The sequence below is a fragment of the Oncorhynchus clarkii genome, chromosome 7 (genome assembly GCF_045791955.1).
Source record: "Oncorhynchus clarkii lewisi isolate Uvic-CL-2024 chromosome 7, UVic_Ocla_1.0, whole genome shotgun sequence".
Classification (NCBI taxonomy): Eukaryota; Metazoa; Chordata; class Actinopteri; order Salmoniformes; family Salmonidae; genus Oncorhynchus; species Oncorhynchus clarkii.
In genome coordinates, this window is record NC_092153.1 from 42,711,221 (window position 1) to 42,728,864 (window position 17,644).

Sequence of the window (17,644 nt, forward strand, 5' to 3'; positions counted from 1 at the left end):
GTAACAAAATGTCAGCCTTTATATTGACAGTTCCAATGCAGAACTGTTTTGTTGGGGGGGGGGGGGGGGCTTAAGTCGTCCTAAAATAAATAATGGCACAAACAATAGCTCTATGGAAGAGCTGGAAGCTGCCTTAAGCTTGGGATGCCATTTGTATTTTTCTCTAAGGACCAACTGGCTATTGGCAGTATTCAAGTTGGCAAGACAACGGCTTAGCTACTTCAGAATGACTAAACAGAAAGGTTAATTGGTACAAATTAATTCCAGATTATCCTGTCATTATAATGGCCTTTCATACAGAAAAAGGTTTCCCAGGCCTGACTCATTATCCATAATTTATCCATAATTTATGGACTCGGAATTTTAATTCGACTTGTTTAGCTAAACGTTGACAAAAGACAGATGAACCCATTACCATTCAAGGAATTGTTCATTTTTATTAGTTATATTTAGGGATTTAAAGTTGAAAACCACTTGTTGGTTTGAATTGTTTCATTATTAAACAAATAAGTATTTATGAGCCTGGGAAATAAAATGAGGAAATCCTGTACTCTTCTGAACAGTTAAATGAATTATCGCCTATCACAAAAGCAACATACAACTGTTAATCTATTGTGATGTGATCATACTCTGGAATACGAGTTGTCCTTTGGCAACGTTCTTTCCTCTGGAGTTCTCTGCAACACACTCATATACACCAGCATCCTCCGGTCTGAAATATGGTATTTCCAGGACCCCGTTGGAATGATTGATTTTGATCTTGCCAGGGAGGGGATTCCCATCTGTTCTCCTCCATGTGATGGAAGGCACTGGGCTGGAGAGGTCAGGCAGGAAAGGTCACCACAGCCACATGCTTCACACTGACACTTAGTATTAATACATTAGCTGCCAGACATAGATATCTAACATTGTCGTGTGTCATGGGAGATGTCTGGCCAATGACTAATACAGTACATTCTCAGAATCTGAAATTCCATATGCAAAGACTATGTGATGCTGCTACAGTGTGCTTGCTAATGATCTCAGTTGATTAATGGTTACCCAAACTATCTGCACTGACCCTATCTTGCAATGACTCTATGCACACCTTCCTAATATTGAGTTGCACCCCCACACCCCGTTTTGCCCTCAGAACAGCCTCGATTCTTTGGGGCACGGACTCTACAAGGTGTCGAAAGCATTCAACAGGGATGCTGGCCCATGTTGACTCCAATGCTTCCCACAGTTGTGTCAAATTGTCTGGATGTCCTTTGGCTGGTGGACCATTCTTGGTACACACGGGAAACTGTTGATTGTGAAAAACCCAGCAGCGTTGCAGTTCTTGACACAAACCGGTGCGCCTGGCACCTACTACCATACCCCGTTCAAAAGAACATAAATCTTTTGTCTTGCCCATTCATCCTCTGAATGGCACACATTGATCTAGTACTGCACATTGATCTAGTACTGGTACTCCATGTATATAACTCCACATTGATCTGGTACTGGTACGCCCTGTATATAGCTCCACATTGCTCTGGTACTGGTACTCCCTGTATATAACTCCACATTGATCTGGTACTGGTACTCCCTGTATATAGCTCCACATTGATCTGGTACTCCCTGTATATAACTCCACATTGATCTGGTATTGGTACTCCCTGTATATAACTCCACATTGATCTGGTATTGGTACTCCCTGTATTTAACTCCACATAGATCTGGTACTGGTACTCCCTGTATATAGCTCCACATAGATCTGGTACTGGTACCCCCTGTATATAGCTCCACATAGATCTGGTACTGGTACTCCCTGTATATAGCTCCACATAGATCTGGTACTGGTACTCCCTGTATATAACTCAATTCTTGTGTATTTTATTCCTCTTGTGTTACCGTTTTTCTTTATAGGTAATAAAAACAACAACTCTGCATCGTTGGGTAGGGCTCGAAAGCAAGCATTTCACGGTTAAGTCCACACCCGTTGTAAACGCTGCATGTGACAAATCCAATTTTATTTGATTTGAGACCTACTTTCCTAAGGCGAAACATTCCAGTTTCACTGATGATCCTTTGGTGACATGAAGACTTTCGGGGAACTGAACTTCAATCTTTGGCTCATACTCTCCCATTACAGCTGTGTGAGGTGGAAGAACGTCACATTAATTCAAACACAAAATGAACATTGCATTCTTTAATTCAAATGAAATGCAAGAACTGTGGCACAGAGCAGGTTGGTAAAGGGCAAGCCTGCGTGTTAATATGCTTTACAACATCTCTGCTCCAGCTCAAATCTTAAGTGGCACACACTGTATAATCACTGGTAATGGGGTTGGTGAGGTGAATCTCACTGTGCAGAAATGTGTTTGTGTGCACGTGTGTGAGTGTGTCTGTGTGTGTCTATGCACTCTACATTTCCGGATATGTAAATGCGTAAACGTGTTTTTTCATGCAGAGGGAGAGATGGCTTTTCATGCCGCGTTCAAAACAACTGGGAACTCTGGAGAAAGAAAAACCGAGCTCCGACTGAGAAAAATCCCTTTCAACGGTCCTCCAACTCCGGCCTCTTTCTTAGAGCTCCAGTTGACCGACCTGGAGATCACTGGCGTCATGATTGAACCGTGTATTCTTTCGGAGTTCCCAGTTGTGTTGAACGCGGGCACCAGACCTACGGCTCGGTAGCGTGAATACTGCACAACCCCGATCCTGAGCAGCAGCTAAACAAAACACCGTCGCGCTCAAGACGACAAGATTTATCTCCTTAGCTTTCACTCCCCACAACGGTGCAGGCCAGGTCAGCATGCAGGATAAGCAGTAGCCAGTGGAGCCAGTGGAAGCAGTGGAGCATGCTCACCGTCCCGGCGCAGCTCCACGGGGGTGGGCGAGCTGTACGCGGTGGCGTTGGTCATCATGTTCCTCACCACACACGTGTAGTTCCCCACATCGGAGGCCTCCACCTTGGCGATGTACAGGTTGCCGGTCCTCTGGGAGACGAATCGGCGGGTATCCTGCAGCAGGAAACTTGGGCGTCCGTTGAAAACCCACGAGTATTTGATCTCTGCAGGGGAAGAGCACAGACAGCGACCGCAGAGGATCGTGGGCATTGACAGAGGAAGAGATGCTTGTGCCAATGACATTACAGAATCTGCCAGTGTGGCGAAACTAAGGATAAACAAGAGATCAGGTTAGACTCTTGTACCTGTACTGTAGCTATAAAAAGGATGGAGACATGCAGTAGTTGCATCTTATAATATCTATTAACATTGCACTTAGACAGTGTAATAAGACTTTGCCATTTCCAATGGCAGATATGTGCAGGGGGCAGTTCACAAAACAGTCGCACTAACAGACGGTGGCACATCCATGGCAGTCATGGCATTCTAGTCTGTGCCCACTGTTGCCCATCGACATACTCAACAGCAGTATTTCAAACAGTTTATCATTTAATAACGCGTCATTCAATAATGTTATGTTTTTTTTGTTGTTGTTTTAGCTCGAAAGCTTAACATGGCTGAACCTTGTTCTTTTCACGTCTCCAAGCATTTCAGAGAGCAAGCAGGGATCTGGATACGCTATTGAATTCCATTTTCAGTTAGAGGAGATAGCAGCCTCCTCCCACACGTACTACGGGTCAGTGCCACCGGCTTATGCCGATCACACAGACAGTGGAGAAAATTCTAAGTTCAAAAACATTATCGTAATCTAGGCTGGGTCCTTTTTGTCCTGACAGCCTTTAGACTCGGCGGCCCTTTAATGAGAGAGAGAGGGAGTGAAAGAGAGACAGAGAGAGAAGAGAGATGGACAGAGCGAGAGAGAGAGAGGGGGGGGGGGGGGGGGTTGGAGCAGCGGGATCTGGAGACATCAATGTCAAATTAAGAGCTTCTTAAGAGAGAGGGAGGGTAGGGTGGGCTGGGGTATTAGAGCCCCTCTGATCAAGGAACACATTACATCCTGCAGTCAGTCTTTTGACTGGGCAGACAGTAAAGATCCTATTGCTTCCTTCAGGGAAACAGTGAATTAAAATGATCATAGTGAAAGTCAGGGCAGAGTGACAGACCTTTCATGATTAGAGAGTATTATGGAGTGGTTCTGCTTAAGGGTTGTGGTCTCACAGCAACAGAGGACTCGCAGAATTGAACACTGAACACAGACCATTTCAGAACACCTACTACTGATGGCTCAAAGTTGCTTGAAATAACATTTATATGGCTCTGCATTTCTGTATCAATAGAGCAATGTGGAGCTGTAGCAATAACTTGCACTAAATTGGTTTGACATTAATACAAGTTATGACAGAAAACAAACATGTTTGCTTGGATCTAAAATCCACAGCGTTGTTCTCCAATTCAAAAATGTGTGTCTTTCCTCTGAAATCCACCTGGAGACACACAATCCCATCAAATGTCTGGAAGAAAAACTAGAAAATATAAAATGAAGAGATGAAGGCATTTTGGGGAAAAGGAAGACAGATTGCAAAAAATGTGCGGTTTGAATCCCTCGTGGCCATTGATTCAGTTGGAAACAGAGAGTGGAGAAATGCTGGTACGCTGGCGTGAAATTGTGGTAGTGGCGCGGAATGGCTTCAGGAGTGCGGGGCACTTTGAGGGTCTGCTAATCAGCAGCACACAGACACGGAAGAGACTCGCAGCTGTGCCACGGGATAAACGCCCCCCCCCCCCCCCCCCCCCCCCCCCGACACACCAGCCACCAGGAGCGCTGGAAGGAAGTGGAACGCCGGAGGCTTACAAATGATAGCACGGTAGCGGGTCACACTGGGAAAGAGTGAGCTTGAGGCCATGAAGTGTGAAGGTATGAACTGGGGATGTAACGGCATTTGGAGTTTGGGGAGAGTTCAGGTAGATGAGGGATCCTGCTCCAGTCCAGTAGGACTGATCATAAAAGCCAGTCCCACGGGAGAGGAAGAGACAGAAAGTAGGATATGAAAGACTAGAAGTGAGAAGAAATAGTAGATATGAGAGCAGAGACGTGCAGCAGTGTTGGGGAAAGAAAGTGGGTGTGATTGTGAGGGGGCATAAGATAGCTGGGGCGTGTGTGAAAGTGAAGCAGCATAGAATCAGTAAGGGTTGAGGATACAAAGCGTTATACACTCTCAGGAAAAAAAAAGGGTTCCAAAATGGTTCTTCAGCTGTCCCCATAGGAGCACCCTTTTGGGTTCCATGTAGAACCCTCCGCGGAAAGAGTTCTACATGGAACCCAAAAAGGCTCTACCTGGAACCAAAAAGGGTTCTTCAAAGGGTTCTCCTATGGGGATAGCCGAAGAACCCTTTAAGGTTCTAGATAGCACCTTTTTTTGTTGTAAGAGTGTGGTACCTCCATTATGGGGTGGAGGGCCACACAGCAGCACCACAGCCTGGCCTTCTCTCACTGACACTGTGTTCCTGGACTTTCTGCTGAAGTTCTGCAGATCTGTGGGGAGGCAAAGACAAAGTGGCTCTGATTACTTTCAGACGTCTATAGTTGAACCTCCCCTAAATTGCAGTGAGATTCTGGAGAGGGCATTTTCATTTTGAAGACCATGTTCCTCTCTATGCACATTGCTTGTACCTCATTTGCTTTACTTCCCTGCTAATACCACCAGTGACATGTGTGAACAGGGAGAGACATAAATACCTCTCTCTAAACCGGGGTTTTACGGATCACTTTCACTTTTCATTAAATGCTGCTGCATTACGAGGAAAAATAGACAGCTCCAGGGACCCCAAACCTTTGGAAATATCATTCAAATCCCAAGAGGGGGGCAGGCAAATATCAACAATAACAAAGTCTCATCTCATCCAAAGGCTTATCACCATTTAAATGAACATATCAAGTATGAGCACCCTTTCTGCATGAATAATACAAACCCCTACCCCCTGAGATTGGTTATAACTTCCCTAACGTAATGTGGGATTGGTTTGGTTTTGATTAATTAGCTGGAGCCTGTCAGTAGACCTGCATTGTAAAAAGAAACAACATTGACATATGAACACCCTACCAGGTCTACCAAGGCATATCACTTAGGTGGACCATTCCAACTGGGTTCGTCTTGGCACTATCTCCAGAGATGTAAATACATGTGTTGATGGATTCATGGGAGAACTTTAGTCTGGAATGATGTTTATCTTTTCACTGGCTACAGAGGGAGTTAATTTCACAGTGCATTTGAGTGAGAAGAAGAAGAGGTAAACGTGCCCATCTGTTGTTGAAAGCGCTCCAGATGATGTGATTTAGTCAGGGTGTAACATTAAGCCAGAGTTTAAAACCATTCGAAGATTCCGACTTACACTAATCACTAATGGAGCTGCAGGCTTAGTGCATGTCAACACGGCAATTACCCCAAAGTAACAGCTCTTCTCAAATTAAAACATGCTTCCGGAGTGAGAAGAAAACCCCTTTTGGGGTTCCTAACCTGAATGATTTGCTTGTGCTGTACTTAATCGTGCGTTAAATCGTGGCAAATCACATCTTCACTTGATGTGTCATGACTAGAGAAACAGACTGTCTCTAAAAAACACTAAATGTCTGAAATGGCAGTGTTTTGTTGTTCCTTCGTATTGAAGATAGGAGTCCAAATCTACTCACATGCAAACTGAACCTTGGCCTCCCTGCTGACGATGGTCCCAAAGACATTGGTAGCAATACACTGGTAAACGCCCCCGTGATGTGTTGCATGGGGGTGATTGATCAACAGGTTTCCTTCAACCAGGTTGTAGTTCAAATCCATGTCAATATATCCCCCATCAACCTTCCATCTGTAGAGCCGCACACACAAACACAAATGATTATTCCTCACGATCAGACAGTACAAACCAACATGGCCACAGGACAAAATAGTATTCTAAATGAAAATACTGACACGGGGAAAGGTATGAAAAGCTAAAGAGTTTTAAAGGACAGGCACCTACTTATAATGCGGGACTGGGTTCCCCTTTGCTTTACAATTGATGAACACCTTGTTGTCCTCAGATCTCAGGGGGAAAACGCTGTCACTTGGTTCTTGAGTGAAGACAGGTCCATGGCGTGCGTTTCTCTCTGAGTGAAAAGAGCTCCGCCGCTTTAGTTTTACCTTGCTACCGACAACTATGCCTGAACGGCGAAAGCCAATCACTGAGGACAAATCATACATTGTGTGAACCTATACCCAACTATGTACCCAACCTGTTTTACTATACACACAGTAGTCTTAGGCTACAAGGACAGCCTCGCCACAGTGTTGACATGAGAGAGAACCAATACGACACTGACAATGAACTGATCCCATTCTCTACACCCTGTAGCTCTGCACGCATACTCGGACGCCGCAATTTACAGTGCACATGGACAAGTCATACAGGAAGTCCAGGGACATCTTCCACAGTATTCTCCTTCTTTCCATTTGAATTTCAACCAACGTGCAGTCTGTTGGCACACCCATGACACGGACGGCAGCTCAGTCAAGTCTGCTGTTTTGGTAAGCTGCTGCCAACTTACCAATACACCAGAGTAATCACCCCATGTTACAGTAATTGACTCCACTGAAATACAGCTATCGTTCCCTTAATGCGTAACCCCCCCCCCCCCCCCGTCAGAACTAATCGTCTTCTCTGTTCCGACACACAGTAGGCTACAGGATCCTGTCGGTGGTACAGCTACAGTCCAGGTTCTAATGTCCCCTTTGGAAATCAACAGTCTTTCATATGAACGATATGAGATTCTTTTTTTATATATTTATATATTTTTTTACAGGTACCTAACCTTGAAGACTAGGACAAAGAGAAGTACTCCCTCCCGCATCATCATCATGCTAATGAGAGTGTGGGGGAGAAGCTTTGCCTGAGGTGAGGACCTCCTTTCCTTTCTCAGCCTCCAAGGGAGGTGCTTCATATCTCTGTCCTTTAAAGGAAATAAATGAATGAACCTTTTATAGCTGGTCTATTCAACCTGGGAAATGCTTGTGCTTCGTGTAATTTGGAGCGATCTCACCCTGGCTAGCAGTCACCCTCCAACTTGTCATCAAACTACACATGCACACTGAATATCAATTATATATGTATTTATGTAAATGTGAGCTCAATGATGAGGAAAATACATCAACCTGCACCAAGTAGAAGTCTTTGACATCTCCACATTCTGTTCCACCCCCCCCCCCTCTCTCGTCATTGTCGTTTTTCTTTTCCAGGCTGCCTTGATCTGTACGTGTCCCTGAGAAAAGTGCTGACTGAAGATAAAATGCTAACTCAATGGAGATGGCAGCATAGATAACACAATAGCCACCTACTCCATACACTGTGTACATTTAAATACATTTGTCTGATGGCTTGTAAATATCCGGGCTTGACTTCCATTTAAATCTGTCGGCCAGGCGTGTCAACGTTAAATCCCTCTCCATTCTGTAGATAGTTCATAATACCCAGACATAACGTGTGGGAGATACACTGCTATATTGACACTCCAGATCTCTGCCTCTCGAAGGTCACTCCGGTGTACGGAAACAGAATTCAGGTTAGTAATTGGGACCTTGCAGGTGTTTGTTGAGTGGTATGGCTAAGAAACTAAGGAAGTGTTATTGCCATGGAGATGAGCATAAAGCGAGACATACGACATGAAGAATGAGAAATACAAAAATACTAATACAATTAGCATCATGGAAACCATTGTGTTGTGAGTTAATCACAAACCCTACGTCTTTCACTCCAAGTTTGGTCAAGTTTGACACATGATCCTTTGTGGCGGTATAGATCAAATGACGAGTGATGTCATACCGAAGGAAACCCCCTAACAGCATGCATCTTGGGTGAGAACAGCATGATACTCTTTGAAGAGATAAGGAAATTATAAAACAGATAGAGGGGTGTATCGCTTGCAGAGGGGTGTATGCAGATCAGGTGTGGTATCAAAGGCAACGTGGGGCACATCTTACCAGCAAGGCAGTCCGTGAGTGACAGAAGGATTAACAGTTCCCATGGCAACAACATTTTCATTTTCCAAGGTCAAAGGCTTTCTTTCTTCCCATCCAATTGCCAGTGAGAGGGGAAAATTTCCTGTGTAAACTCTGCTCCTTGTAGCTGCGGAAAGGAGAAAAGACAAAATGGGCAATGTGACAACAATCCTTTTGCAATAGGCTATACACTGAGCCTGTTGAAAAATGGAGCTGGAATTGAGGAAAATCAGTCAACCATGAATAATGAATTCATCAAAATAAGCAGGGTCAAGATCCCGTGCCTGAGGGACAAGCTAGTAGCTGATCTACAGGAGCTGATATTTGGTGTGTACATTCTGCTGCTACAATATCTCCCAGGAGCACAAGTCAAGGGAGCGAGAAAAAAGATTCAAGGCTTACAGCAGCAACAGATGAGTAGCTCAACCGCCCTGCCAAAGGCCCTGTTTAGATTTCGCCGAAACTACTGGTTCAATACATTTACACTGTGGAAAATAACGTGATACATACACAGATCTGCATGCATTTCTCTCTCCTCACAGCAGTGAAAAGGATGTGCCGGGGAGACGTCCGATGTGACTCTTGAAGGGCAGGGAATATGACAGCGCGGTGAGACATTTCCATTTAACCTGGCCTCTATTGAGAGAGCCAGAGAGAGCAATCCATCTCGAGGCAAGGCATGCAATCCACTTCGAAACACAGAGCAGACACAGACGATATCCTCTATGAAGCATCAGAGAGAACTATTATTGCTGTGAAGAGCAAAGAATTGCTGCTATACACATTCACAGGCTTTGATCAGCAGCTCCAGACAGAGAGGGTTAGGTATCAATAACATTAGCTCGTTATGATGTGCTGGGATTGGTAAATAAATACCTAGGCTATTACACAGGCCCGAATGGGAGACATTTGAATAGGTGCAATACATCTCCGATATAAATTGAGACGGGAACACAGTTTTCCTTCCGCGTGAACAGAATTCCATACACGGATGGGAAAGTAAAGTAAAAAGCTAAAAGGAAAGATAAATAATAATAATTCCCTCTGACACGAGGTGTTAAAACCATTACCTTTGTAAGTTACACAATGTGCCCAGCATGAAAAGCTCAGCATGAACTCCTACTGTACATAGGTAATGCAGGCTACTTCTTGACTCAGGTACTGCCCCTCCAGCTGTGGAGTTGAGCTAATGCCACGTTGTAGAGTTACACAATGTTCTTCCAGATGACTTTCTAACGTGAAGAACCAGATCATTTACGTTCGACGACGACACTATTTCTCCAAACTTTTTTTACATCCTTTTATTTTCCCTCTTTGCAATCAGTGCAAGTCTCATTTCCTGTGGTGAGAAATAGCCATGTTGGAAACTTAATAGAGGAAAAGGGGGAAGAGTAGTAATCAGGAAAGATAAAAAGGGCTTAGATCTCAGTAGGGATGAGAAGAGATTCAATTAGATTCATTATCTTCTTTATCTTCTACCTTTTTTTTTTAACCTGCTGCCTTTTCCCCCTAGTCATTCTGCCCACAGCTTTTGCCCTGAATCGCAATCAACTACGGAGGAATAAGTCAGTAACAGGAAATTTGGCTGATGCCTGACCCTTATGGGTGATGTATCTGTCTGACGCTGAAACAGTACCCATATAACAATAGACAGAACTCACATTGGACCTATTTGAACCCTCATGGGAGAGCTAAATGCATGGACTACCCCCCCCCCCCCTATCCATTGCAATACCAATCGTCTGAAATACCACCAGTCTGTAATACCATCAATCTACAGTCCTTGGTAGGGGTATACAGTATGTACCATTTTGGTTATATTAAGTTTGTGTGCAATTTTCAACTCTCTGAATCCTTTTGGGAATATTTGCCAGCCAACTACCCAAAACGGCTATTTGCAATCAATAAATTATACATGCCAGCTACTGAGCTGAGTCATTCACAATCAATGTGATCTAAATTCAGGCAAGCTTGCCAAAAAAAATCAGAGCACACAATCCTCTGGCAGAGTGTGCGGTGCAAAGAAAAATAGACAGTAGAGATGTACATTGACCAAGAGGGGACATTCTTCCTTTTGGTCCAAGTAGATCCCACTGTAACGATGTAGAATCAGGGCTTTGAATACCGATCCCCAATCATCATATTCTGGCCAATCCAAATCATTCCATTTTCCAACTCCAAGAACTGCTGCTGCATGCTGTAGGGATCATCCTGGCACTCTTATCCACCCAGACAGGTGCTACACATTGTTCATGGCTGAGTTGATGTCAACTCAAACATACCGTAGAGCACCAAACTTGAATATGAATTGTGTAGTAGAGGAGTGGAATTAATCAAGCCATACCTGTGGCGACTAGGATCACTGAGGAGTTATCGCTATTTATGGGTACTTAGAGGATCGGGAGGGCAGGGGAACCATTGCAGTCCATTGCCGAGGTTGTCTAACAAGGCCCTGAAGCCTAAAGTCATTAGTGTCCCTGCTCTGCCAGATGATCGATGCTAATTTATGTTTGGTCTAGTCAGCTGTCCAGTTTCACTTTCAAGCTGATCAACTTTCTTTTGTCTCCTCGCTGTAGCACGTCCTCTCCCCCTGGCGCTCAAAGTCAAACTCATGGAGCTGTTTGCCTTTGCCCCATGGATGGAAGCTATGATTATGCTCAGCGTCAAGATGCAGAGCCTAGATTCCCGGAAGTGTACGGTACGACTGAGAGAGATGGCACTGTTCCTCTGTCAGATAGCACTGCTCTGTTTTTAACGATGCATACGTCCTGGGCATCCTTGGGGAGGATGTGTTTCTTGGTCACAGTCCAGAAATTTAAAGTAGTTGCTCATGATCCCCATGATTAATTTATATACCAGAGAAAAATACAATGGTAATAATTCTTGTGCCCAGCGGACGGTGGTCGCAGGTGTTGGAAACACCAAGTGGGATGAATCCGAGCTAATGGTGCCTGCAAGGGAAAATATCTGTCAGGGATTAATCCCTGATAACACTGTGGTTTAGATCACGTGCCTCTTCTCCCTCAATGGCCTCCCGAGATTAAGATAGCTAGCTGGCGAGAAATGATTCAATGAGGTATGGGTATCGACACGGCTGCATTCTGGTCTGACGCATTGGCTGGTTTAATGTTCATTACTGATGAGCAGCATCCCACAGTGGGATATGTAAACTAGGTGGAACTGAGAGGAGGATGCAGTTGAACTCTGTTGAGCAGAGTTCCACTTCATTAGTTCCTGAGTAATTGGCTATAACACGTGACCACGGACAATTAACATCAGCGGCCTAGCCAGAGGTAATTAAGGCATGTTTTTGGAGCTTACCCCTGTAAATAAGACTAGTACACAAAATCCCACACTCGTGGTTTCAAAGGCCTCATTTTGTTAGGGTTAATCATGGCATAGAGTGCTTGGACCAGGCTGGACTACACACTTTCTCTGTGAAAGTTGCAACGCCAAGGAGGGGAGGGGAAGGGTGCACTCAAGAGATACAATGTTGCAATGGACAGACCTTAATTATTGCTATGAAATATTATACCGGAGGTACAGAATGAATTAAGTCTTGTCCATCCCCTTCCATTTATGGCCTTATCATATCAAAGCTCGCCTCTCCAAAACACTCCTGTAATCTCCTTGATCTCAGATTACTGTCAACCCGTTTCCATTCATGGGGAGCTGGAGCTAGGCAAACACTATGGCGGCTGGATGTCAATCAGCATTTACTGGCTAAGGGCTAAACATGTTGCTAGCTAGATGAGAGGAAGAGTAACATTGACGAGCACCATCCTGTTATTTCCTGTCTTGCTCTTCAACATTCACGCCAACCCTAAAGTGACTTCACAGAGTCAACAGGCAACAAAGAGTGAAGGACGAAGATACAGTAGCTCAAATTAACCCACAGATGAATCTTTACACTCATACGAATGGCTGTTGTCCTTGAGGGGAAGAGAGCTTTTTTCAGTCAAAGTGTTACAAGGGGAAGGAAGTGGTAAGATAATGGTTATCTGGAGGGCAGTCATGCACAGAATTGAAAGTAACCCGTTCATTCTAGTCCTTACAGCTTGAAATCTGTGATAAGACGATACTGTAAGTGCCGTCCCCAATAATGTAGCTAACACCGATCAGCACCAGGGACAGCTGCAGATACTGTATGTTGAATATTCACAGCCCACTACTGCTGAATGTAATGTGGGCGTAAAGACATGAATACGCACAAATTCACACGCACACATGCACACACACACGCGCGCACACACACACACGCACGCACGCACGCACGCACACACACACACACACACACACACACGCACACGCACACACATGCACACACACACACAACATAGAAAAATGGGATTACAGTAGCAACAGCAACAGCTCTTGTACCTTAAATAACACCCACAGTCGCAGTCTTTTACAGTATGAAATAAATCACCAGCTCCACTGACAACCATGTTTCCCACTGATTGAGTACTCACAGAGTAACTGGAGAGAGCCCTCTACTTCCCCAGGAGCTGAGACACAATCAGCCCCTTCCTTTGGTCTGCTAAGAGAGAGAGAGAGAGAGAGCTCAGAGACCGTGTGAGCTGAATCTGAAGCCGGACAGGAGCCACTGAAATGGTGGGAGCTCGGGAAGCTCTGTGCCTTGCTGCTGCTATCGGTCTGTAACACAGTGTGTATCCCTGATCACAGGGAACATTTCTTTGTGCCCTGCCCCTTCATGGCGCCGCACAATTATGGCACCACTGATGCCAGCAATCCACCACGGCAGGATTCAAGGATTGTCCTTGAATTCCTGAAGAAAAGGTGGATGGATGTGAAATAGTGATACAAACGTGAAAAACAACACTGCAAGTTTAATCCATCTGATCGACCCCAGATCATAATTTGTTTGACAGAGTTTGTGTATTAACAGAGCCGAAAATCAATAAGATAAATATTGCCCTTTTAACTTTTCTACTATGTTGTGTAGTGGTAAAATTCTATAAAGATATTTTGTACAAGTGGTAGCTACTTCATAGGGTATCACTATTTCTAAGAGGCATTGGTGTGATACACAAACACACGCGTGCCCGCACACACACACACACACACACACACACACACACACACACACACACACCAATCACAATGACCTGAATTCCTGTGCTAGCACCACAGAAGCCATTTACTCATTGTAATTTGGTTTCCAGCATGGCAGACACCAGCAGAGCTATCACAAAAAGACAGATTGTTTCTGCAGGTGGATAGAGCTTCGCTTGCAGTGGCCTTAATAAAAAGCACTCTGCATACATACTCTACAGTGCAACATCTGAAAAAGGGCATTTATTATCCCAAAATAAGCAAACAATTTCACAACAGTCTTAAAGAGGAGCATTGAGCAAGTTGCTGTGAAATGCCTGAACCCCTTAAAAGGTGATACAACTGGTGAGAATTAATATGAACCAAATTAGTGTATGTGTATGTTTGCTAGGCAATTTGACATTCAGCGAAAAAACCCAAGACTCAACAATAATAAGAAAAGATTACTTAACACAAACCTTGTGTCATTCTGATGAATGTTTGTTGTTTGTTGTTCATTTTTTTTATTGTTTATTTCTCTTTTGTTTATTATCTATTTCACTTGCTTTGGCCCCTTGAATTGAATAGAGAGAGAGAGAGAGAGAGAGAGAGAGAGAGAGAGAGAGAGACAGGCAGAGAGACAGACAGAGACAGAGAGAGAAAGGAGATAGAGACAGACAGACAGACAGACAGACAGACAGACAGAGAGAGAGAGAGAGAGAGAGAGAGAGAGATAGAAGACAAGAAAGGAGATAGAGACAGACAGACAGACAGACAGACAGACAGACAGACAGACAGACAGACAGACAGACAGACAGACAGACAGACAGAGAAAGGAGATAGAGAGACAGAGAGACAGAGAGACAGAGAGAGAGAGAGGCAGGCAGAGAGACAGACAGACAGAGACAGAGGGAGAGAAAGGAGATAGAGACAGACAGAGAGAGAGAAAGGAGATAGAGACAGACAGACACAGAGAGAGAAAGGAGATAGAGATAGAGATAGAGACAGACAGAGAGACAGACAGAGACAGACAGAGAGATCGAGATAGAGACAGACAGAGACAGAGAGAGAGAAAGGAGATAGAGACAGACAGAGACAGAGAGAGAGAAAGGAGATAGAGACCGACACAGACAGAGAGAGGAGAGAGAGAAAGCATGTCAGAAATCAGCTCAATGTAATTGAAGAATCCATAGACTCTAACCACTTCTGGAAAACACTAAACAAACAACAATACGAAGAATTATCTATCCAAAATGGAGATGTATGGGTAAACCACTTCTCCAATCTTTTTGGCTCTTTAACAAAGAATAAAGAGCAAAAACATATACATGATCAAATACAAATCTTAGAATCAACTATTATTCTCCAATTACCTTGAATGAGTTACAGGACAAAATAAAAACCCTCCAACCCAAAAAGTCCTGTGGTGTTGATGGTATCCTTAATTAAATGATCAAATATACAGACAACAAATTCCAATTGGCTATACTAAAACTCTTTAACATCATCCTTAGCTCTGGCATCATCCCCAATATTTGGAACCAAGGACTGATCACCCCAATCCACAAAAGTGGAGACAAATTTGACCCCAATAACTACCGTGGAATATGCGTCAACATTAACCTTGGGAAAATCCTCTCCACTATCATTAACAGCAGACTCGTACATTTCCTCAATGAAAACAATGTACTGAGCAAATGTCAAATTGGCTTTTTACCAAATTACTGTACAACAGACCATGTATTCACCCTACACACCCTAATTGACAACCAAACAAACCAAAACAAAGGCAAAGTATTCTCATGCTTTGTTGATTTCAAAAAAGCCTTCGACTCAATTTGGCATGAGGGTCTGCTATACAAGTTGATGGAAAGTGGCGTAGGGGGTAAAACATACGACATTATAAAATCCATGTACACAAACAACAAGTGTGTGGTTAAAATTGGCAAAAAACACACACATTTCTTCACACAGGGAGACAGGGATGCAGCTTAAGCCCCACCCTCTTCAACATATATATCAATGAATTGGCGCGGACACTAGAAAAGTATGCAGCTCCCGGCCTCACCCTACTAGAATCTGAAGTCAAATGTCTACTGTTTGCTGGTGATCTGGTGCTTCTGTCACCAACCAAGGAGGGCCTACTGCAGCACCTAGATCTTCTGCACAGATTCTGTCAGACCTGGGCCCTGACAGTAAATCTCAGTAAGACCAAAATAATGGTGTTCCAAAAAAGGTCCAGTCGCCAGGACCACAAATACAAATTCCATCTAGACACCGTTGCCTTAGAGCACACAAAAAACTATACATACCCTTGGCCTAAACATCAGCGCCACAGGTAACTTCCAAAAAGCTGTGAACGATCTCAGAGACAAGGCAAGAAGGGCATTCTATGCCATCAAAAGGAACATAAAATTCAACATACCAATTAGGATCTGGCAAAAAATACTTGAATCAGTCATAGAGCCCATTGCCCTTTATGGTTGTGAGGTCTGGGGTCCGGTCACCAACCAAGATTTCACAAAATGGGACAAACACCAAATTGAGACTCTGCATGCAGAATTCTGCAAAAACATCCTCCGTGTACAACGTAGAACACCAAATAATGCATGCAGAGCAGAATTAGGCCGATACCCACTAATTATCAAAATCCAGAAAAGAGCCGTTAAATTCTACAACCACCTAAAAGGAAGCGATTCCCAAACCTTCCATAACAAAGCCATCACCTACAGAGAGATGAGCCTGGAGAAGCAAGCTGGTCCTGGGGCTCTGTTCACAAACACAAACACACCCCACAGAGCCCCAGGACAGCAGCACAATTAGACCCAACCAAATCATGAGAAAACAAAAAGATAATTACTTGACACATTGGAAAGAATTAACAAAAAAACAGAGCAAACTAGAATGCTATTTGTCCCTAAACAAAGAGTACACAGTGGCAGAATACCTGACCACTGTGACTGACCCAAACTTAAGGAAAGCTTTGACTATGTACAGACTCAGTGAGCATAGCTTTGCTATTGAGAAAGGCCGCCATAGGCAGACATGGCCCTCAAGAGAAGACAGGCTATGTGCTCACTGCCCACAAAATGAGGTGGAAACTGAGCTGCACTTCCTAACCTCCTGCCCAATATATGACGATATTAGAGAGACATATTTCCCTCAGATTACACAGATCCACAAAGAATTCGAAAACAAATCCAATTTTGATAAACAGTGTGCTATCACAGCAGCAAGATTTGTGACCTGTTGCCACAAGAAAAGGGCAACTAGTGAAGAACAAACACCATTGTAAATACAACCCATATTTATGCTTATTTATTTTCCCTTGTGTACCCTTAACCATTTGTACATCATTGCAACACTGTAAATATACGTAATATTACATTTGTAATGTCTTTATTGTTTTGAAACTTCTGTTTGTGTAATGTTTACTGTTAATATTTATTGTTTATTTCACTTTTGTATATTATCTACCTCACTTGCTTTGGCAATGTTAACACATGTTTCCCATGCCAATAAAGCCCCTTGAATTGAATTGAATTGAATTGAAAGGAGATAGAGACAAACAGAGAGAGAGAAAGGAGATAGACTGACACAGACAGAGAGAGGAGAGAGAGAGAGAGAGAGAGAGAGAGAGAGGAGACAGTGAGAGAGAGAGAGAGGAGACAGTGAGAGAGAGAGAGAGAGGAG

The 17,644-nt window shown here is 43.8% G+C and overlaps 1 protein-coding gene across 1 annotated transcript in view; it reads right to left on the bottom strand.

Moving 5' to 3' along the window:
* Window positions 1–8,958, bottom strand: part of LOC139414256 (contactin-4-like) — a 31,460-nt gene extending 22,502 nt beyond the window's left edge. Inside the window, exons 1-7 of the mRNA XM_071162157.1 lie at window positions 8,879–8,958; window positions 6,885–7,011; window positions 6,562–6,731; window positions 5,311–5,406; window positions 2,834–3,037; window positions 2,014–2,116; window positions 630–814 (exon numbers count right to left, since the gene is read on the bottom strand). Coding sequence (XP_071018258.1) covers window positions 630–814; window positions 2,014–2,116; window positions 2,834–3,037; window positions 5,311–5,406; window positions 6,562–6,731; window positions 6,885–7,011; window positions 8,879–8,939 — 946 coding nt within the window. The 5' untranslated portion in view covers window positions 8,940–8,958. The remainder of the gene's footprint in view (window positions 1–629; window positions 815–2,013; window positions 2,117–2,833; window positions 3,038–5,310; window positions 5,407–6,561; window positions 6,732–6,884; window positions 7,012–8,878) is intronic.
* Window positions 8,959–17,644: the final 8,686 nt, after the last annotated feature.